Consider the following 24,722-nt stretch of genomic DNA (forward strand, 5'->3'; position numbering starts at 1 on the left):
AGGGGCTCGATCTCATGACCTGAGATCATAACCTGAGCTGGAATCAAGAGTCAAGAGTTGCACACTCAACCAACTGAGCCACCGAGGCATCCCTGAAATATAATTTAACAGAGTAGATAGCTGATGAGTAAATGCATCCTGAATCTCAGATCCTATAATCCTATGACATACTGTTGAACAGTTTTTCTCAACTATAACTTTTTATGGTTATACTAATCAAACCATGAAGCTGAAAAAAATTCTTGCTTACCTAACTTCCTCATGATCTTTTAAATAAAAAACTGACATTTTTTCTTTGTTCTTTTTTAAAAGAATCACATACATTTTCAAGGGCATGAGTACAGGTGAAGAAAATAGATGAACTTACAGCAGACTAAGAAATGAAACCTAAATAGAATTCTTTTGCACGTAAGAAGTTTACTCTATACGGTAAACTAAATTCCAAATACACATTTTTTAAGTTTTAGGAAACGTAATGCTGGAATGTCTTTAGATAAGTATAAAAGCTTTTTATGAAGTGTATGTTGGGAAATTGTTAATTAGATGTGTTTTAGACAGAAAGAAAACAAACAAACTGAAATGGAAAAATTCCTCCTTTCTAGTCAACTAGTCAAATAAAATATAAAAATTAACTATAAAGTCAGGATATAAGGATATATGTCATTTAACTGAGACAGAATAACAGACTTGGTGATATAAAGAGTAAGGCTAATTGTATTTCAAACAGGTGATATAAAAGTTGAAATAATAAAACTTTTCCTAGTAAATAACAAATGTAATATGTGATAAAAACTATTTTAACATGGTAGGTATGGCGGTGTACCGAGATCCCCCTTTAGGATAGAGACCCTTGGTTCTCACGAGATCTTAGGAGGACTGCTGGGTAGTGGTTCACAGTTAAATCCCTCCCCAGGAAGGGACCTGTCTTGCCAGAAGTTAAGTCACCTTACCAGGAACACTCTGCATTCAAACACCAGCAAAGGAAGAGATAGAAAGGCCCAGCTCCCTTGATTCAGTTGAGGATATGTCAGGGCCTTTCCAGTTTTAGAGCTTTCCCACAGAATGGCCTACGGCTTCCCTTACAATTGCATCACTTTTCCTTGGACCAGTCTTTCTATCTCACTTCCTTATAGGTGATGTGATTGAGAACATTCTCCAAAAAACTGCCTGTATACAGTGTTCTGAGAATATATTTCCTGGGGTTGTAGTCTGTTGATGAGTGTTTTTAGTATAGTACTTGGTTCACATGGTATTTTTTGAAAACACAAATTGAAAAATCATGAGTTAGGAATTCAGACTTCAAAAAAAAAAAAAACAGAGAACTTCCATTTAAGATGCAGAAAGCTGGAAATGGTCACCCCTACACTAATCACAAGAAGAAGACAGATAATCTATAGAATTATAACGCTGGTAGGACCCATCAGAGAGCTGAGGTTACAGGGCAACCAACTAGCCTTGAAATCTGAAGAAAGACAGACAAGAAGGAATGAAGAGACAAGGAGACAAGATAGGAATGAAGAACTTGCTTCACTGGGGCAGAACGGAGGAGGAAGAAACAATGGGTACCACATAAACTGGTAAGAAGAAATCAGCTAATACTTTTAATAAATTGCTCAAGTCCAAGTGTAAGCTAATGTGAGAGAATAAAATCTTCAGAGCTGCAAGCACACGGGGAGTTTGCAGTAATTTGCAGGCTCTTCTCCACAAACCTCACCATTACTCATGAGAGAGACTGGGGGCAGCATGGAGAACTGAGAAACTTCCTTCACTGCTGCAGGTAAGGGAGGGGAACAGTGACTACTGCAGAAAAGACACAAAGCCCTGCCTGCTCCTTCTTCCCCATAACCTCTATGGAACAAAGGCCTTCTACATCTTAGAAAAGGACAGCAAACCCTGTCACTTCCAGGGTACCAGAGAGAGTCTTTTGCAGCTGGAGAAAGGGAACAGAAAAATCTCTATTCTGAGGGAGGGCAGAAAACATCCTGAGTCCTAATAATCAGAGATTCTCCAACCACTTGGAAATGGGCAAGATCAGTGGAAAATATGACTTCCAAGACTGAGGGCAATACCTGCCTAAAACCAAGTTTGAATCAAAACAATAGGAAACAACTCCATGTCCACCGAACACTGGGCTTGCAAGTACCCAATAGCAAATAACAGCAGACTACTATTGTAAAAGGCGCCACAGTGCAGAGAACCTCATTAAAATGTTGGATTAAAGGAAAGCCTAAAAATCAGGGTAGAATAGGGAACACTGAGTTAAACATCTGACAAGCCAACCCCTAGATAAAGACAAGGTACAAGTAGAATTTAAGGCATGTGGCGCACTGAGAGTAACTAAAACAAGAAAACACAAACCTAGCTCAACTCCTGGGTAGAATGACTTAACCTACAACATTAAAGGCCCAGCATAACAGGCAAGCCCATTTCCAGAATAAATACCATGAATTTCAGTTATTACTATCCTCTATATAATGACCAGCTTTCAACCAAAACGTGTAAGACATACAAAGAAGATAAACTGACAAAGTCAGAATCACAAACTGATAGAATGAGAATCACAGATAAACCATGTTTTAGAACTATCAAAGAATTTAAAATAACTATGATTAACATATTAAGAGTTAATTAATAGTTAAAAAGATAAGTCCACATGCATAAACAGATGGGGAATTTTAGCACAAAGTAAAAAACTGTAAAAAAGAAACAATGTTAGATATAAAAAATATAGTAAAAGAGATAATAATGCCTTCAATAGGCTTATCAATAGACTCAATAAAGTTAAGGCAGAATAAATGAATTTGAAGTTAGGTCAATAAAAACAGGCATGTTGAAACAAAAAAGAATAAAAGAATATGTATATAATGACAGAGAGGGAGAGAGAGAAAAGAGTGTGTTTGCAAGTGCACTTAAGAACTATGGAAGAGTATCAAATAGTCTTACATAAATGTCATTAAAATCCCAGAAGTAGAAATGTGGTATGTCAAATAATGGTTGCCCAAAGGTCCCTAAAGCATAATCCCTGGAATTTGTGAGTAGGCTATGTCATATGGCAAAAGGGACTCTAAAAGTGAAATTCACATTTTGAACACTAACATAGGGAGATTATCCTGGATTATGTAGGTGGGCCCGGTGTAATCACATGAGCCCTAAAAAGCAGAAAACTCTCTCAGTGGAGTCAGAGAGATAAAGCAGAAGAGAAAGGCATAAAAGCTATTATCACAGAAGGGGAAGCCAGAGAAGTCCCAAGTGTGAGGTTCATGATACATTGGCACTGGTCCTGAATGTAGGGGTCATATGCAAGGACTAGAAAAAGGCCTCTAGGAGCTGAGGGCAGTCCCGGAATGATAACCAGCAAATAAACAGAACCATCATTCTATAGCTGCCTGGCACTGAATTCTGCCAACAATCTGAATGAACCTGGCTTACTTCCAAACCCCCAATAAGGAATGCAGCCCTGCAAACACTGGGATTTTAGCCCGATGTGACCTGTTGGGACTTTTAACCTATAGAACTATGACATAATAAATTAGTATTGTTTTAAGCTGCTAAATTTGTGGCAATTTATTATGGTAGCAGTAAAAAACTAACAGAAGGACAGAGAGAAAATGGGGAAGAAGTATGTTAAGAGATAATGAGTAAGAATTTTCCAAAAATGATAAAGTTCCTCAAACCATGGTTGTAAGAAGCTCAGAAAACAAGTAGAACAAAAATTAATAACCAATATTTGACATAATAAACTACTGAAACCTAAATATAAAGAGAAAATTTGAAGAAGGCTATTGGAGAATAAAGATTAATTACACAAAGAGGAACAAGGTAAGAATGACATTCTCACTAGAAAGTAGGCAGGCCAGAAGACAGTGGCTATTTCAAATCCATTTCAAAAAATATCAGCCCACAATGCTATACTTCGCCAAAAAAAAAAAAAAACCCACCAAAATCTTTCAAAAATGAAGGTAAGTAACTTTTCCAAAGAAACAAAAACTAAGAGAATTCATATATTTGACTTGCACTACATGAACTTTTAAAAGACGCTCTTCAAGTATAAGGAAAGTAATATCTGACATAAACTTATATCTATACAGACAAATTAAGAGTGCTGGAAATGACAATTGAGAGTAAATATAATATTCATTTAGTTTTAATTGCTCTAAAGATACTGGACATTACAGAGCAAAAAATAGTGATGTGCTGTTTCTTAAAAAGACACATGGAAGTAAAACATGACAACATTAATACAAAGGATGAGAAAGAGTAATTAAGAGTAAACCATTATAAGAATCTTATACTACACATGAAAAACTAAAACAATCAAATGGAAATTCTAGTACTTACCAAAAAATTGAAATTAAGAATATAGAAGATTGGAAACAACTGAAGAGAGAATCAGTAAAGTGGACTAAGATTTAAAAAATACTCAGAATTAGAGAGTGAGACAGAGACAGAGAGAGAGACACACACAGAGAGAATATGCATAAAGAGATAATAAAGAAATATATATGGTATGCATATGATATATGTATAATTCAAGTCCTAAGAAAAGAATAGAATGAGTCAGAAGGAACATTTGAAGAAGTAATGGCTAAGAATTTTCTAGCCACTAATAAAAGTCATTGAATTTCATATTTGAGAAGCTCTACAAAGCCCACACTACATAAATACAAAGAAAAACCACAGAGCCTGAGTACATCATAGTACAACTGTTAAACACCAAAGATACAGACAATCTTAAAAGCAGATAGCAATGGTAGGGAAGACAGGGGAGGAACATAGAAATAGCAATAAGACTGGAAGTTATTTTTTTTAAAGGCAAAAAAAAAGTAAAGAAAGCATAGAAAGAAGCAAAAGCCAAAAACAGTTGAATATCTTCAAAGCACTGAAAGAAAACAAATGCCAACCTAAAATTTATACTGGCTAAAAATATTCTTAAAAAAAAATGAAGGTGAATTTCAAAGAGTTTTAGTCAAATAAGAACTAAGAGAATTCATAAGTGGGAGGCCTACACTAAATGAAATACTAAAAGGTGTTCTTCAAGATGAAGAAAATGGGGATGCCTGGGTGGTTCGGTTGGTTAAGCGTCTGCCTTCAGCTCAGTTCATGATCCCAAGGTCCTGGGATCGAGTCCTGCATTGGGCTCCTTGCTCAGCAGGGAGCCTGCTTCTCCCTCTGCCTGCCACTCCCCCTGCTTGTTTTCTCTCTCTCACACACACAATAAATAAATAAAATCTTAAAAAAAAAAAAAAGAAGGAAAACAATACCAGATGGAAATCAGACTTTCAAAAAGAAATGATGAGCAACAAAAAATAAACATTTGGGTAAATCTAAATAGACGTTGACGAACAAAATGGTAATTATATTCTGTGTGGGGTTTAAAATTTACATGCACACAAACATGTGTACATGTGTTCAAGTATGTTTGCAAAATTGGGGGTAAATGAAGTTAAACTATACTAACTTCCATGCATTGTCCAGGAAGAGGACTTACATAAACTAAGAATTAATGTTGCAATCTGAAGGATGATTATTTAAAACACTGTTTCTCAGAGTGTTTTCTTAGGACCAGCAGCATCAAGACCATTTAGTGTAATGGTTAATTTTACGCATCAACTTAACTGGACCACAGAGTCCACAGATATTTGGTCAAATACTTCTCTGGGTGTGTCTGTTAGGGTGTTTCTGGTTGAGATTCACATTTTGAATGGGAAGACTAAAGCAGCTAGACCTCCCTAATATGGATAAGCCTCATCCATTCAACAGAAGACATGAGTAGAACAAAAGGCTGAGTAAGAGGAAGCTCCTCCTGCCTGACAGTTGGGAGCAGGAACACTGATCTTTTCTAGCCTTCGGACTCAGACAAAAACATTGGTTCTTCTTGGGTCTTGAGCATGCCAGCTTTCAGACTGGAACTTACACCATCAGCTTTTCTGGTTCTCAGGCCTTCAGATTTGGACTGGAAATATACAGTGGCTTTCCCGAATTTCCAGCTTGCTGACCACAAATCTTGGGACTTCTCACAGTCCAGAGATACACTGAATCAAAACTCTGGGGGTGGGACCCAGGAATCTATGCTTTAACAAGCCTTCCATGTGACTCTCTTGCAGGTGGGTGTTTCAGAACCACTGCATTAAGGATAAAATAGTAATAATAATGTCTAACCCTCAACCTCAGTTTCTTGTTACTTCTCTCTAGTGAATGTTTTGTTAGGAATATGAATAAAATTGATTAATCACTGCCAAGACTAGGAAGGAAGGAAGGAAAACAGCCAAAAAGAAAGCAGATGCAAATAATGAATATTAAGGAACAAAAAGGAGGGAATTTCTTACAGATTATAGGAATGTTAAAAGAATAAGAGAATAGTATGAACTACTTTATGCCAACAGAACCTTCCAAAATTGACACAAGACAAAATAGAAAATCTGGGGAGACCTGCACCTATTAAATTGAAATTTTAATTTAAAAACTTTCCCAAAAGAGGAGATCCAGGATCAGATGTCTTTGCTTGTGAAATATTTTAGAAAAAAAAAAAACAAACAAAAAAACAATAATCTTACATAAACTTTCCAGAGAAAAAACTGCTTTTACAATTAAAAACCAAGTTGATTTCTTCCAGGAATTCAAGATTTGTTTAGCATTTAAAAAATAAATCAATGTCATAGACCACATTTAGCAGAAAAAGGAGTATGCAAAAAATTAAATTAAAAAATACAATAAAATTCAAGACACATAATCACAGCAACTCTTGGTTAATTATGAACACAAGAGATGTCTTATATTTGATAAAAGTATCTATGGTAAGATAGGAGGCATCATAATTAATGATGTTCAAAGCTTTCCATCTGAGATGAAGAAAAGAACGCTTTTTCTAACCACTGTTACAGAAAATTGCATTGGAGGTACTAGGTGGTATTGTAAGACAAGAAATAAGAAGGTGTAAAGATTACAACAGGGGATAAAACTGTCAATATTCTCAGATGAAATGACTGTGTATATACATATTTATTTAGAAAGAATCATAGATAAATAATGAGGAATAATAAGTAGTTAAAAGTTTTAAGATATTAATTCAATATACCAAAATGGATTATATATACCTTCAAACAATTAAAAAATGAAATTTATAAAAGAAATAATTTACAGCATAAAAATATCAAATTCAATTTTTCACCTTGAAGGAATAAGATGATTTAGAATTACCTCCCACATTATTAACTAGAAAATTATACAAAATACAGAGAACATCTATTTTCAGACAACACAAGTAGCACAAGACCATAAACCCCAAGGAAAGAAAAAAAAAATGAAATGATTCCCACCATCGTTCAGGTTTCTTGCATATTTTCCTTATTAGGGCAAAGACAGAATCCAGCAACCGTTCTGAGTTGACAAGACTAAAACCGTAGTTCAGGCAGGCCAAGGTGAATAGAATTTGGAGGACAGAATCCCCAAGAGGAAAGAGTTATAAAGAGAAATAATTCCAATAATCAGAGTCTTCCTGAATAACAATCTATGTATGTGACACCTGAAAGCTCCCAAGGTTAGAATTAGAACAAATTCTGAGGAAAGAGCAATTATGAAGGAGCTATAACACAAACATTTCCTATAGTTCACAAAGGACTGAGAAGTGTGTGTTTCTTCCAGCCAGAATGGAAAGACCTCATTAAATACACTGAGCATTCAGGAGAAATCCCAGCACACTTTCTTGGTGTGACAAAATTAGCCCAGGAATAAAGGCCACTCTAGACTTGCTTTAAAATACCTTAAAACCATGTCTCATAAGGAGGAATAGCTTTTTGAATAAATAGTGCTTGAGCAACTGAACAATCATACTCAAAAATATAAACCTCAATATATATCTCACTCACACCTTATACAAAAATTAGTTCAATATGGGTCACAGGCTTAAAAGTGAAACTGTTTATGAAGCCATGGAACTTTATGGAAAACATATGAGAAAATATTTAGGACGTAGAGGGGGTAAGAATTCTTAGACATGACAGCATGGTAAGGTAGACTACAACAAAAATGCAGTTTTCCTCTGCCAAAGACCCTATTAAAAGGATGAAACAAGAAGCCACAGTCTGCAAGAAAACCACTGCAAACTATATTTCTGAAAAAGGACTAGTATTTAGAAAATATGATGAACTCTCAAGGCTTAAAATTAAGAAAGCAATCCAATTATGAAATGGGCAAAAAACATGAACAGATATTTCAATGAAAAAGCCTTTCAATACCGATACAAAAAGCACAGAAAAAGATGTTCAGAATCATCCATTAGAACATCACAAATTAGGACCACAATGAAATATCAGTACCTACCTACCAGAATGATTAAAAAAAAAAAAAAGACAATACCAAATGTTGGTAAAAATGAAGAGAAACTGGACTATGTATACATTGCTGGTAGAAGTTTTTTTTTTTTTTTTAATAAAACTAATGAGGTACTTACCATAAAGCTCAGTAATCTCACTCTTGAGCACTTATTCCAGAGAAATGAAAACTTATGATTACAAAAAAAATGTTCACTGCAGCTCTTTTTCATAAAAGCCAAAAACTGGGAAAAAAAACTAAATGTCCTTTAATGGGTGAATAGTTGAATGAACTGTCATATATTCATACCATGGAACACTACTAAGAAATACAAATGGAAGAACCTATTGAACAAGTTGGACGGATCTCACAGCATTATGTTTAACTGAGAAAAGGTCAATTTCAAAATGTACCTCTGAAAAACCTATGAGTCAAAAAAGAAATTATAGGGAAATGTAGAAAAAATACTGAATGAAAATTAAAACATTATAATGAAATTTGTTAAATACAGGTAAAACACTGCTTTAAGGACAAGTTGTGGCTTTAAAAGCTCATATTAGAAAAGAAGATCTAAAATCAATGATCTAAGCAAGGGTTCAGCAAATGTTTTCTCTGAAGGGTAAGATAGTAAATATTTTAAGTTTTTAGGCAATACTATACAGAGGTTACAACAACTTAACTCTGCCACTGTAACGTGAAAGCAATCATAAGCGAATTATAAACAAATGATGCAACTATATACCAACAAAAGTTTATTTTTTAATATAAACTGGTGGCAAGCAATTTAGCCCATGGACCATACCTTATACACTCCTAATCTAAGTTTCCATCCTAAGAATCTAGAAAGAGAAAAGCAAGTAAGCCTCAGATAATGAAAAGGAGTTAATAAAAGAATTCAGTGTAATCGAAAACAGAAAAAAAATAAAGGAAGCTAATAGCTAAGTTCTGGAAAAAAATCTAATATCGAAAAATCAGTAGCTATTTTAATAATGATAAAATGAGAAAAAGACATAAATTAACAAAATCTTGAATGAAAGACAGAACATCATTAGCGATCCTAAAAATATTTTATTTTAAAAAATACTTGTTTGAGAGAGAGTGAGCAAGAGAAAGAGAACATGAGCTGAGGGAGAGACAGAAGGAGAGAGAGAAGCAGACTTCCCACTGAGCAGGAAGTCCATTGTGGGGCTCCATCCCAGGAGCCCAGGATCAAAACCTGAGCTGAAGGTAGATGCTTAATCAACTGAGCCACTCAGGCACCCTACAAATATTTTAAAATAATAAAATATAAAAACCTTATGGCAATTAATCCAACCATTTAGATAAGATGGCTAAATTCCTAGAAGTCACAAATGACCAAAACTGATGCAAAAAAACCCCCCAAACCTCCCCAAAATGAAAATCTGAATAGTCATTTATCCATTAAAGAACCTTAATTCATAATTTAAAACCCTCCCATAAAGAAAATTCCATTTAGATGTGGCTCCATTGGTGAATTCTCAAACACTTAAGGATAAATATCACTAAAACTACAAATGACACTATCTTACACATTGAAAATAATAAGGAATCTACAAATAGTACTATAATTATTGAGTTGAGAAAAGTTCTAAACCACCACGGTCTACTAAAATTAAGTGGATTAAACAAAGCTGCAGGACATAAAGTCAAAAATACAAAAATAAATTCTCTTTCTATACACAATAAACACCCATTTGACATCTTTCATTTCTTTAACACTACTGAGGTATAACTGACACAGGCAATCATCAATTTACTCTGTGTTAAGATAAATTTATTTGCATTTGTATAAATGGAGACATACATTATTGACTCCTTTTTGTTTGGCTTCTAATTCAAAATTGGAAATTTAAAGTAAAAAATCTAATTAGAATATCATCAAAGACATGAAAAAAATACTAAAAATGACAAAAGTAAGCATAAGACCTTTACAATGAAAACTATAGTAAGTTGTTGAGAGAAATTAAAGATCTCAATGAATGGATATAGACAATGTACATAGATTGGAAGACTCAATATTATTAAGACATCAATTCTCCTTAATTTAATTAAAGATTCAACACGATCCTAATTAAAATTGCAGCATCTTTTTTTTTTAGAAACTGTCAAGCGCAAGCAAATTCTAAAATAATATATGAAAATGCAAATAACCTAGGACAATCAAAGCAACTGTAGAAAGGTACAGAGTTAGAAAACCTGTACCACCTGCTTTGAAGATTTACTATAAAGCTCCAGTAATGGGGCACCTGGGTGGCTCAGTCATTGGGCATCTGCCTCCGGCTCGGGTCATGATCTCGGAGTCCCGGGATCGAGCCCCGCATGGGGCTCCCTGCTCCATGGGAGGTCTGCTTCTCCCTCTCCCACTCCCCCTACTTGTGTTCCCTCTCTCACTGTGTCTCTCTCTGTCAAATAAATAAATAAAATCTTTAAAAAAAAAAAAAAGAAAGAAAATAAGGCAGGGTGACAGGCACCCACAGCAGGTTAGGAATCTGTTTAAAAAAAAAGCTCCAGTAATGAAAACAGTAGGGTATTGGCATAAGAATAGCCATATAGATCATGGAACAGTATGGAGTCCAGAAATAGATCCACACATAGGTGGTCAACTGATTTTAAACCAATGTGCTAAGGTAATTCAGTTATGCTGAAAAACTGATATAAAAATGAATAAAAACAAACTCCAACTTTTTCCAACCATATGCGTAAAAATTAAGTGAAAATGGATCACAGGCCTAATCATAAAAGCTAAAAACTAAAATCTTAGAAGAAAATGTAAGAATATCTTCATGACTTTGGGGTAGGTAAAGATTTCTTAGGATACAAAGGCACAAACCATAACAGAAAAGACTTTTTGAAACAATGGACTTTATCAAAATCAGAAAGTTGCTGTTCTTAATACTTTCAACAAAATAAAAATATAAAAGGGAACAGAAAAATTATGCAGTCTGACAGGATATATATTCAGAATATATAAAGAACTCTTACAACTCAATAAGAAAAACAAGCCAAATTTTTTTAAAGAGCAAAGTGGCGGGGGGTGGGAGGGATGGAGTGGCTGGGTGATAAGACACTGGGGAGGGTATGTGCTATGTTGAGTGCTGTGAATTGTGTAAGACTGTTGAATTACAGACCTGTACCTCTGAAACAAATAATGCATTATATGTTAAAAAAAAAAAAAAAGAAGAGAAGATAGCAGGAAGGGAAGAACGAAGGGGGGGAATTCAGAGGGGGAGACAAACCATGAGAGACTATGGACTCTGAGAAACAAACTGAGGGTTCCAGGGGGATGGGTTAGCCTGGTGATGGGTATTAAAGAGGGCACGTACTGCATGGAGCACTGGGTGTTATACGCAAACAATGAATCATGGAACACTACATCAAAAACTAATGATGTAATAATGTATGTTGATTAACATAACATAATAATAAAAAAAAGGAATATTGGAAGACAGAGAAAATAAAAGAAAAAATTAAAAAATGAAAGAAAGGGAGAGAGAGGAAGGAAAAAAGGGAAGAGATGGAAGGAAGGAGGACAGACAGTGGTATGTAGGTAAATGATTAACAATTTAAAAACTGGTTCTGTAGTAAATACATAAATAAATAAAGATCAATCAATCAAAAAAAAAGATTTCAATAACCCATAAGCACATAAAAAAAAAACCTTATCACCATTAATCATCAGGAAAATGGAAAATAAAACCAAATGAGATATGCTTATCCAGCCATTATACAGTCTTAAACTAAAAAGATTAACAATACCAGTGTTGACAAGAATGGAGAACAAAATAGTACTTTTACACATTGTTGACAAGAATATAATATAATACAACCACTGTGCAAAATAGCAGTTTCTTACTAGGATAAGCATATACTTACTATACAACCAGGAATTTTACTCTAAGTTATGTCCATGGAATATTAAATGTCCACAGAAAACATAAAGATATGGATGAATCTCAGAAACTCAGAAACTGAGTGAAAGAAGATAGAAACAAAAAAAAGTATATTCTGTATGACTCCATCTATATGAAACCCTAGAAAAGTCAAATTTAAGATATAGTATTAAAGAGTACATAAGTGTTTGCCTGAGGTAAAGATAATGAATTACATAGGGAGCAAAAGCGAACTTTCTGGGGTTATGGGTGGTTATATAGGTATATAAATGGAACAAAACACATCAAAATGTACACTCAAAATGAGTATTTTTATTGAGTTGAAACAATATAAATAAATGGTCTCAATAATACTGATTTGAAAACTAACTAGAAAAAAAGGATACAAATACAAAATATTAAAACAATCCTAAGAATAAATGAAATAGGAACATGTAAATTTCTACCTAGAAAACTAAATATTGTTACTAGGAACAATTTTTAAAAAAAACCCAAAGAAATGGAAGGAATATATGATGCTCATAGCTTGAAAATTTCAATATTGAAGGAGATCGATAGATGTAATATAGATCTTTAGTTGCAACAGATGTATGAATTCCATTCATAGTCCAAACTCCATCAAGATTTTTTTAATATGGATACTGACAAACTGATTCTAAATTTTAAATAGAAATGCTAAGTACCAAGAATACCTCAGACTTATTTGAAAAAGAAAAGGACAAGGTAGAAAGATCTTATTCAACCAGATACTGATCTTTATTAAACCTAAAGCTAATTATGACAGTATGGCACAAGGAAACACAGACAGGCAAATGAGGCAGAACTGAGTGGCAAATCAGAATCCAGCATTTGGGGGCACTTGATTTGTGACAAAGTGGCAGAGATGGAAGGAAGGAAGAGTTTTTCAAATAAATGATGCTGGGTCATCCTGACATTCATATTACTCCTACCTCATTAAATTCACGGAACTCAATTCTGATGGACTGTACATATAAATATAAAAGACAATAAAGTGGCCAGGAGATAAGGTGGGGAAAATGTAGGCAAAATTTTCATCTACAATCAAAAAAGCACTAAAAAAGACTTGACAAATTGAGTTTCAGTAAAATTACAACTTCTGTGGACCCAGATTCATATAAATGAATAGAAAAGTCACAGGATAGGACAAGATATATATAAAACATAAAATCTTCAAAAGAACCATTTTCAAATGCATAAAGAACCTTAAAAATTACTAATAAGAAGAAAAACAACTCAATTTTTAAAAATGGGAAAGAGATTTCAACAGGCAAATACAAAAAAATAAAACCAAAAGACTAATAAATATGTAAGAAGTTGCTCAACCCCATTAATCACAAGGAAAATGCAAACTATAAATACAGTGAAATACTTTCACCAAAAGGGCTAAAATATGAGTGGCAGTACTAAGTACCATTAAAGATATGAAGAAACAGGAACTCTCATATGTTGCTGCTGAGTTACTAAACTTTCATAACCACTTTGGAAAACTATTTGGCATTATCTAATAAAACTGAACATGCACAATCAAATGAATCAGCAATTCTACTCCATGTTATTTACCCATCAGATATGCATGCAAATAAATGTGTGGTACACCCAAGACTAATGTACAAGCAGCATCACTGTGTAAAAAGCAGCATTATCTGTAATAGTCTAAACCTAGAAAATTTCAAATGCCCATCATCAGTAAAATAGTTTAATAAATTCTAGTATCCACCTACAAAGGAATAAAAATGGAATAAAAATAAACTATTACTACATGCAACATGGATGAATCTCATAAACAAGGCCAGACAAAAGACGCTACAGACAAAAAAACACATACTGTGCAATTTCATTTACATAAAATTCAAAAAAGACAAAGCTACCCTTGTATTAAAAGTCAGGGTTATGAATCTGAAGAGGAGCAAGATTACTGGCAGGAAAAGGAACACAAGGTGGGGGCTTCTGGGGTACTTAGAACATTATTTCTTGACTTGGGTGATGGTAACATGAGTGTTTTCACTGTTTCACTGAGCTTTTATACTCTGTATTTGTGTAATTCTTGAATTTAAAATGTGAATACACACACACACACCTGTGTGTGTAATTTAAGACTGTGGACTAGTCTGTTCTAGGAATGCTCTGTGATGTGCTACCATAACTTTTTATCTATTCAGCACAATAAAAAAGATGTTTGTTTATTCAATTACATATATATTATATATAACTTTGCAGATTTATTTTGAAAGTCTATATTTTAAACTTTTCATCACCACTGCAAAGATGCACAATGTTATCATGTTACCATTTGTGCACGTTTTTTACTTTATTGGAAACAGTAACATGCTATATAGGACAATGGATGACAAATTCAGCAGAGTCATGTCTGAACATCATTCAAAATCTCTGTTTCGGCTCTGAAATATAGTGAGTGACTTTTAAAAATACCAGAACAATACAATTATGAAATGCAGTCACAAAATGCATAATTAGCCCTTCTCAAGAATTCATAACTATACCTTTGCATTTACTGTGTACTGTTTCACTATGTTTGAGGATGGAGTTGTAAAATGAGTATAAACAGGTAGTAATGTATACCTCATGTTTTCAGCCGAGTCCTCTGGCATTGGAGCAACAGTTTGTACAGCTGGAAGGTTTTTGCTGGTAGCACCATTCACAAAACTAGAAGAGGAGGAAGAGGAGGAGGACCCTGAATCCACGGCACCTGTTCCCAAAATAATAATTTTTAGCCTTAAAAATAAATTTATTTAACAAAATAATTCACTATATCATTACTATCTGATTTTGAAGATTTACTCATCTGAATTTCAAAACAGAATTCAACAATTAAAAAATCATTTTGCCATTAGTATACTAATAACTCTTTATAATTATAAATAATAGCTGTTATATTAAAATCCAGTTGATTTACTTATATTAATCTAACAGAATTACATATTACAAATGGGTTATAAATAAAAGACATTAACAAATGAAAATAATTTTAGATAAAATGAGGCTGATAAAACAATTCCAATTTAGATGTGAAAAATTTATGTTTTTATTGCTATATTGTAATATTTTTAGTTTTCACCATCTAAGATACAATTTACAACAAACTGAGCAAAAATTGGTGGCACTGGAGCATCAAATACTTATTTTGATAAAATGAATGCTTTAAGAAGGGCTATAATGAATATAATTGTACCTGATTTTAAAATAATGAGTTCTCCTCAACGATATGAAGATGCCACTTTGGAACAGACTTTTTCTATAATACACCATGTAAGTATTTTAAAGAGCTGTGGAGTTGAGGGACATCTAGTGTTCCTGAATATTATCTTATCTCACACTAATTCCTACAAAACTGAATTGGTTACTGAGATTTCTTCTGCAACACTTACATAGCATCTACTTGCCAAAATCTAAACTGGACAATGTGTCCAGTTTAGGTGTTGGCACACAAAATGTGTGTGTGTGTGTGTGTGTGTGTAGGTGTGTCTGTACATATTTCTGAGGAGGATGTTTAATTACTTACATTTTATTTTCCACTGTAATATTATGTACTTTATACTATCACTAGACTTCTTGCTACATCACTTCTTATATCTATTAATTCATAAAATAGAAATTATAAGAAAATATTATAACTTGTTTCACATAAAGATAAAAAAGGGGTAATTTAATTTTCCTTTAACCTATCTCTTAAAAATAAGGAATTATTCAGTAGACACTAAATGGAGATTTCTTTCTACTACACTTGCATATTTAAAAATTTTAACATGTTTTTTGATAGATGTTTTGATAAAAGAAAAATATTTTCTTTCTATTTCTAGAAAGCAGAATGAATATAAAGAATAAGATTATAAACTGTATAGAAAAATTTTAAAGTCTTCAGACAAGCCAGACATATTTATTTATAATATATATAAACCAAGGATGTTATGTTCTTTAACACAATGCCATCAATAATGTTTATTTGCTACTATAAATATGCGTGATAGAGTATATTCTACTTACTACAACCCCATAAATGTGTTGTTCATGATATGTCAGACTCGGGTGGTTATGATAAACAAGATAGATACAGAAAGCACATAGAAGAGCTATGAAATTAATAAAAATGGGAAGAATCTAAGTAATGATAATAGATGGAAAAGTTCAAGGCTATACAGTTTGGAGAAGAGAAGGCTACTATAGTCAGGGAAGAAAAGTCAGGGATCATCTTGCGTTGTATAAATACCTAAAATGGAATCACAAAGATTTGGGTAAGGATTTATTTAGCTAATAATCAACAGGAACATTTCTGGAAATTTACATAAATAAAGGTTATTTTAGGCAGGCTTTTAAAATTTGTAGTGATTTGGTATTTTCTGTTCCTAGCATCATTAGGAAAATGTTGGACAATGAACTGGATACAACTGTAATCTAAGTAAGTACATAAATTAATTCAATGTCAAATAATGGTTCTTATTACATGCATTTTTTTCCCATCAAGTTGAGGCTCTTGCATATCGTCAAGGTTCTTAGGGGAGCTCTGCCTTTCCTTAAGAGGATTTTGCAAAAAATATACATTAAGATTTAACCAGTAAACGTCACTAAATCTATTTTCTATCACTAACATATTTAGTGATATTCTTGATACGATTTACTAATTTTTTACATATCAAACTTCAGTGTTTACATTATCTTTTGGTTTTGCTCCCCAAACACCTTTCAGCAATCTGATTTAACTCTGAAAGTAAATAGCACTGTGTTTTGAGAAGCCTCAAAACAAAAACCAATAGTGTCCTCTAAAATGACCACTAAAAAATGTCTTAGAAGTACAGACAAATTCTGAAAGGTAGTATCATAAAGTAGAACCTTCTTAAAGATTATGATAATCCTAAATGATCAGGGCATTTTAATTTTTAAGATCAAATAAGCAGAAAAATGAAGATATAGAAAACAGAAAGAAAAAGATGAGGTATCACAAAAATATATAAGGACAATACCTGTTGTATTAATCATACTTTTTGGTGTAGCTCCAGTAGCAGCAAATATATTAGAGGTACTGCCTGTTGGCAGCCCACTTCCAGCAGCAGTGGCTCCCACAGTGGTTACAGCCAAACTACCTGGAGGGGGCTTCTTAACAGGTACCACGACACTCCTACAAAGCAAGAAGTGATGGAAAAACAACAAACACAAGGTTTAAGATGAAATCCAACCCTGCCATGACATATACAGTCAACATTCAGTTGTCTTATCTTTTTCTTTTCATTTCTTTTTTTTTTAAAGATTTTATTTATTTATTTGAGAGAGAGAGAGAATGAGAGAGAGAGAACACCTGAGAGGGGATAGGGTCAGAGGACAAAGCAGACTCCCTGCCGAGCAGGAAGCCCGATGCGGGACTCGATCCAGGGACTCTAGGATCATGACCTGAGCCAAAGGCAGTCGCTTAACCAACTGAGCCACCCAGGCGCCCCATTTCTTTTCTTTTTTAACTTCTGAGGCCAATTTCATTGGTGAAAAGGATATGGACATTAGGATATATTGTGAAGTGTGTTGACTTTAATTCATTTGGCAAATGCTTATGTCGAATTTGGAGCATGCAGACCTTTCTTAAGATGGCTTGTAGGCTATAATCACGAATCTGGAAAAACTGGGAAAATGTGTGCTCAAGTTAGAATATTTTGCATCTGCAGTTTTTTTGGTAAAATATGCATAAAATGTCCTTCTTACCCATATTATATTCTCCATGTGTAAAACTGTCATAAAAACATAAAAACCACTCTGAAAGCCAGATTCTGAAGCTCCTTCATAGTAAAGCTAAAAACTAACCAAGGAATACTGAGTAACATCTAATGCTATAGTAAGGTTATACTTTATTTTTCTGAAAAAAATTTGTTTTTCATAGTTGTTATGATGAAAAAGAACTCGATGATACACTTGATACAGTTAAAGATCTATTTAGCTTTCAAGCCTTGACATTTTAAACACAGGGGTTTCCCATGTTACTTTAGCATATTTAGATGAATTACACACACACAAAATTCTGAATTTGACATTGTATTAACCTTAAATAATAAAGAAGTATCATTTTAAAAGATAAACTACCTAGAATCATTAATATCTTTATTTCCAAGTAGTGAAGCTTCATTCTTCTCAAAGAATCAGGGTTGAGAGAGGTGGGAAGCTGGATTTGACCGATTTCTCATATTCTTTCTCAGCCTACAACTTTACATGCTGCCTACTATTTCTCCTTTGATTATAATGGCCAACTGGTTTACTAGAATCAGAGTACTGTACATTCCTGTCCTTAATATCATTTCTTCAACACTGCCCATTCCCTAACACATCAAACTATTCTCTGTCCTAACAATCTATTTTACAAAACCGCAAGTTTACATTTATCAATATGTGCTAACACATTATATAAAAATTTAACTTTTCAGCTCTTATAAAATCTTCTATAAGCGACTCAACATGTTCCACTTGGTAACTTATTCCATCCATACCAAAAGGCTTACCTAGTAGTCTACATAACCGTTGTGGGTACCCATTTCGATTCCATAAATACCCTCAAGTATATGTAAAATTTTGAAGTGCATACAACTTTTTCTAGGATAAGCAAATAATTATCTGGATTTCAAAAATACATCCACAAAAAAGTTAACAGCCACCAATCTAAACTATTAACATATTCCACTCTCCTTCTAAATATGCTATTCATACAGATGCATACATAGAATCCTCTATACTACACACACTTTACCAACTGCATTTTTCTATCCTAAGAACATTCTTTCCATGTTTCCCACACAATTTCACAATTCTGTTCCATACCTTAAGACTGCAAACTATAAATACATAGATGATCCCTCTGTACTACATAAAACTCACACATACTCTAAGGTTGTAACGGTTATCATCAAAACAGCACAAGCCAAGAGATTATTCAATCTAACTCCAACAAAATGTTCGAGTGGTTAACTACGTTTTGTAATACACTGAGTGATATATAATACATACCAGTGTAAATTTTTCCATCACTGAATTTATGCTATCTCAAAACCAGAGATTTGGGGTGTGCTCTAAGATTCATTCGTTCATTCATTCAACAAATATTTATTGAGCACTATGATGTGTGAGGGGCAGTTCTAAATTCTGATATACAGAGATATATAGAACAGACACAATCCCTGCCTTCATGGAACTTATGTTCAAATATGGGGAGACAGAAGATACAATAACATGAATGAGTTAATACAGTTCTGTGAATCTTATAAAAAGGTTCCTACTTTATCTGTATACCTCAAGATTTGGCCTATGTATAAAGTAAAGTAATGAAGATAGGGTTTTTCAATAGTGACTCATCAAGGCAAGCTGAGTTTTATAATTATTTGTGACACCCTATAAGGATCCCTTTCTTCTTTCTGCCCCCACTCTCTTTTCTGTAACACTTATTGAGCACTGACAGGTTAAAGGAATACAACTTCACTGACAAGTTTGAGGGATAAAAAGAAAGAAAGATATAACCCATGCCTTAGAGATACCTGAAGGAAATACAAGAAACCAACAAATCAACTGTGCAATATATTTTCATAATTGCTTTGATCAGAGTTATGCACAGGATCTTTCAGGAACACAAAGGATGTGCATTATATGGGAACAGTGAGCTGAATCTAAAAGTAGCACAAAGGGAATTGGCCAAGAAGAGAAAAGTTCAGTAGTAAAACCTTAGTGAGGCAAAGAGATATGAAAAAACATAGTAGACTGAAGGAACTATAAATACATCCTTATGACTGATAAAAGGTAAGGACATTTCAAACTAAGAAGTTCATCTTTTATTTTTTAATATATTTTATAATAAGTAAAAATTATTTCAGAATTTTTATCAGTTTTGCATTTAAGAAAAATGACTCTAGCATAAATGTGGAAGATACACTGGTGGGGTGGCAGGGCCTGGAAATAGTAAGGCTATTTAGGAGATAAGAGAAGGAATCCACTTAAGGGATACTGAGGGCCTAAAGTGAGGTGATAGCTTTGGGAATATACATGTCCTATCTTTTCTGGGATTCACGTCTTTTAACCAAGTTCAAAAATAGCTATCTGCTACTTTTTTGAGACTAATTACAAGATCATTTCACTTATGATAGGATTTTGGAAATTTTTGGGACTTTTAAGAAGTAATGCATTATTTTATATGCTGAGAAACGGGGTCCCAGAGAGCCAAAGAGAATAAAAGTCACATCACACAACTAATTACAAAGAGATCTATTATCAACGCCCAATTCTCCTAAATTTCCAGATTAACACTCTTCCCTAACAAGACTTATATAAATGCTAAACATTTATCTTGAAAGAAAAAACTGAAGCTTAGGAAAAAAACAATGTTACTGGTTTTAGGGTGATACTACAATTTATTACAGCTCATCAGAAATCACAAGGTTACTGCTGTGACATTTCATGTTTTGTACGTCTCTATTTTGTAAAATATTTAGAATACCAATGAAAAAATATGTATAAGAAATAACTGAGTATTTCATTAATCCACTCTTTAAAGAGAGATACTTTTTCGGCTCACTGACTCGTCTGTGTAAATGCCAGGAGAGACAAAGGCAACAACATTGGGGACATCAGACCACCATGCTCAGTCAAAACTGCATCGTCTGGCAACTGGCCTCAAAATACTATACCCAGGACACTTGGAGCATAATAAAGGCTGGAATTTCAGTGGCTAGACATCATAGAAACTTTGAAATGTAAAGGTTGGCAGACTTTTAATCAATTTGGCTTATAATTACTTGTTCATCCTTTAAGTGATAGAAGCAAAACACTTCACAAAAACTAGAAAAGTAAAGGAATAGAAATTGAAGTCCTCAGTAGTAATTATAATTTTTTATAATCTTAAATCAATGTAGGAAGATTCCATCAACTCTATCAAACATTTCTTTATTATTTTCCCTCAATTGTCATCCTTAGCACTAATGTTAAAAATGTTAATATTAAAAAGCTAGAGAAAAAATAGTTAGCCGAACCTTATATTTTAGGTTTAATAATATGAAGGCTATCTATATTGCCTTTTTAGTCCTATAATATTTATAATTTTTATTTTAGAGATTTTCTTATTCAAAGAATAAACCACTTGAAAGTGAAGAAATTAAAAGTTTGAGGGGAATAATATACAGACCAGTCTGCCTGAACTTATCAAACCCAGTAATTCAAATATAAGTGGATTGTAAAATCAAAAGGGATGAAATATAAATCATGTAAGATCAATGTTTGTTAGCCAGAGAAGCAACACAATTGTGAGCTTTTTGTGGTATCCCAGACATAAAATAATTCTCTAAAACATAATAACAGTTAAAACGAAGAAGCATATTGTCCTCTGCTTTTTTTTTTTCCCCTGTCTTTTGTCCAAACTAAACAGGGGAGGGCTATCTTAGAAATCCCTGGGGAATTAAGACTGACCTAAATCACATATATATACACCAAATTCTCCAAAGATTAAAATCATGTGGATATACAACATTACAATATTTACATAAAAGATAGGATAAAACTTAATTGGTGGTTTTAGAGAAAAGCACTACCCCAATCTAAAAGTTACACAGGTACTAATGTATAAAAAATATAGCTCAGCTAGAATATTTTATAAATTATATATCTATATTTAAATCTATCAAAAGAGATTGTATTGTTGGGGAATTTTGCAATTTGGTTTGTGTTCTATGATGAGATTATTAAGCACTTCTGTTAGAAATAAAACCATGATAATGTTATCATTTCATAACTTTATTTCCTTTGTATACATAGTGTTTCCTCACTGTAGAACAGTACTAGAGAATCTCTAGCATTTTCAGTGCTTTACAATTCATAAATATGTATCTGTTAGGACCACTCAGTGCAATCAGACATATACGTAAATCTGCACAGATGATGACTGGAAGAAATGAAAGAAAAAGAATCAGCACTTCCGAGATATGTAAATAAGAATATTTATATAATAGTTCATAATACAATGTGATAAAATACTGAAAGAAAAAGCTTTATTTTAGGTAAGTCTAGATGTTTCTAAAACTTGATGTTGTAATCTACCTAAAGAAAATAATCTACCTAAAAGAAAAATTTCACAACTGAAATTCATAAATGCTCCATCCCAAGTGGGGAGAAACACCCTATGTGGAATGTAAGTTAACATAACTCAAATTACATCAGTTGTTTTAGGAAAGTATTTTCAAATTTACAGTATAAAATGAGTATAAAGAATGCATTGTTAGCATGTTTACAATAAAACCAATAAACTATTGGCTAACAAAAGTAAAATCCTATAGGTGATCTCCACTGGGGTTGTGCAATATTATTAGGAAGCATGATTTAGTTACAAAGAAATGAGCAACTGAGACTATAGCTATTTTTCAACTAAAGATAAAAATGAAAATACATTATTGGTAGAGTAAGACCCATGATAATTCTGTGTTTGAAACTGGTAGTCGTCAGGACTTTGCTTCTAAGCCATGTCATCTTGGATCCTATTTTCAAGGAATTCAATCTGATGTTAAAAGACATGTCATAACTTGGATTTCAGACTTTAGTGCTTCAGAAATATGTTTATATACTTCATAATATAATTATAGCTACCTTAAGACAGATAAGGCAAATGGTAGCAATATATGGGAAATATAATTGAAAAATGCAGTTGTCCAGAAGCACTTGTGGGGATGATGTCTCTGAAAAGCTGCTCAAAGCTCTAGAGTTTGAAGTAAAATTTTTGATGTTGTCACTCTCAATCTATTGAATGGCTGACAGACAATCAAACCCGTCTGGCTGGCTGGCAGCTCATTTTGCTGGCAGGTGGCAAACAATTAGACACACCAATTTGTGCCTCCTGATGACATTAAAGCATGAAACTAAGTTGTATGCAGGGCCTAGTGATTTGTGTGAAAGCATTTCAAAAATAATACTCTTTGCCGTGGCAACTCATTTCAGACTGCCACCTCCCATTATGGCTTTGAGCAGTGAAGACGACAGACTTGAGTTACGTGCACTGCAAGGCCGCTTCTGTTCAATCCGTCATCAGCGCCCCCTGAGACCTCAATCCCCTCCTTTCATCAATATCACCTCATCATTTACATTTGATAGTACTTGAGCTACTGCATACATTAACTACACTACAGACCCTTTCCCCAAAAAGAATGGAAATATGCTTTGTGTGCCTCGATTTCATTTCTACTTATGCAATTTAGAATAATGATCCCACTCCCACTGCACTTTGCACAAATGCTACCAGGAACAAATGGAAAGTTCTATTTTTTTTAAAGCAATATTCACAAAAGTGTAATAAATTTTGAGTAGCTGAGAATATTGGCACTCTAGTGATAGCTTTGTTAAGTTTTAATGAAAACACTGTTCTAACAATAATCCAAATTAAAACAAAACACTGAACTTTATTTTTATTTCACTGGATTCTCTTATGCAAATCACAATCCTCTGTATTTATTTGTTTGTATTTTCATAAAATTTAAATATGTAATTTAAAAGTAAGTGGAACACAAAATTTTTATGACCCTAAATTGAATTATTATAACATCTTTATAGATATACACAATTACAGATACTTACATACATATGTTTACATACACTCATAAAGACACATCCACATATATCCAGGGAACATAAACCAAATAGGTGAAATAGAGGACATCAATCTGAGATGGCATAAGGAACGTTCAAGGAACTATATGAATGAACATCCAAATATAATCTTAACACAAACCATTAAAAAAAAAAGAAATATTTTCCTACATTTCATAGCCTCTCCTTTTTTTTTTTTTTGGTTTTTAAAAGTTCTGATACTTAACACATTTTATCTTGCAATGACATTTTTTTTGCAAACATTTCATCTCCATTTACTAACTCTGTAAGTTCAATGGAGGGAACACTGTTTTTATCCATCTTTATATCTGACACGATGACCAAAGCTATTTATATTTTCACAATAAATTTTCAAGAAGTATCTGTACAACAGTAGTTAAAATGTTTAAAGGTAAAGCTTAATTTACATTTATATATAAAAAAGATAATCTATCTTAACTGAAAAATGCCTTTCCTGCCATATTCCTACCTCTAAACACTAAAAAATTACTGTCTCTATATTTGCACAAAGCAGTATGGCTATTTTAGAAAAGTAATACAGAATAGCTGTTACATTTTGACTATATGTTTATTTTTGACATTCCAGTTTAAGAAACATTTGATTTCCTAAATTGTTTTTTTCTAAAACAAAAAACAATTGTTTACCAATCATCACACACACACACACACACACACACAAATTTTGCGTGGGGGTAAGTGTTTTCAACATCAATAACAATTTAATTCAGATGGTAAACACATTCTTTAGTTTATAGGCTAATATGTAAATATTAGTCCCACTATCAATGTTAAGTACTATTGTTAGTAATTATGACTATCATAAAATATGTTTCTAATGCTGCATAAGTTTTTAAATAGTAG

At 33.2% G+C, this 24,722-nt stretch overlaps 1 protein-coding gene across 9 annotated transcripts in view; it reads right to left on the bottom strand.

The window, feature by feature from the left end:
- NBEA (neurobeachin) overlaps window positions 1-24,722 on the bottom strand; it is a 680,995-nt gene that overhangs the window by 386,111 nt on the left and 270,162 nt on the right. For 8 of the 9 annotated variants that reach the window (XM_064586204.1, XM_054506303.2, XM_064586203.1 and 5 more), the window contains 2 exons: window positions 17,219-17,373; window positions 14,823-14,949 (listed from right to left, as the gene is read on the bottom strand). In XM_064586204.1, the coding sequence (XP_064442274.1) occupies window positions 14,823-14,949; window positions 17,219-17,373 (282 nt within the window). The remainder of the gene's footprint in view (window positions 1-14,822; window positions 14,950-17,218; window positions 17,374-24,722) is intronic. The other variant, XM_064586202.1, reaches the window with a different exon arrangement.

This window comes from Mirounga angustirostris, unplaced genomic scaffold (assembly GCF_029215605.1).
Source record: "Mirounga angustirostris isolate CCGP_5_RB_7025 unplaced genomic scaffold, mMirAng1.0.hap1 SCAF_3, whole genome shotgun sequence".
NCBI classification, from domain to species: Eukaryota; Metazoa; Chordata; class Mammalia; order Carnivora; family Phocidae; genus Mirounga; species Mirounga angustirostris.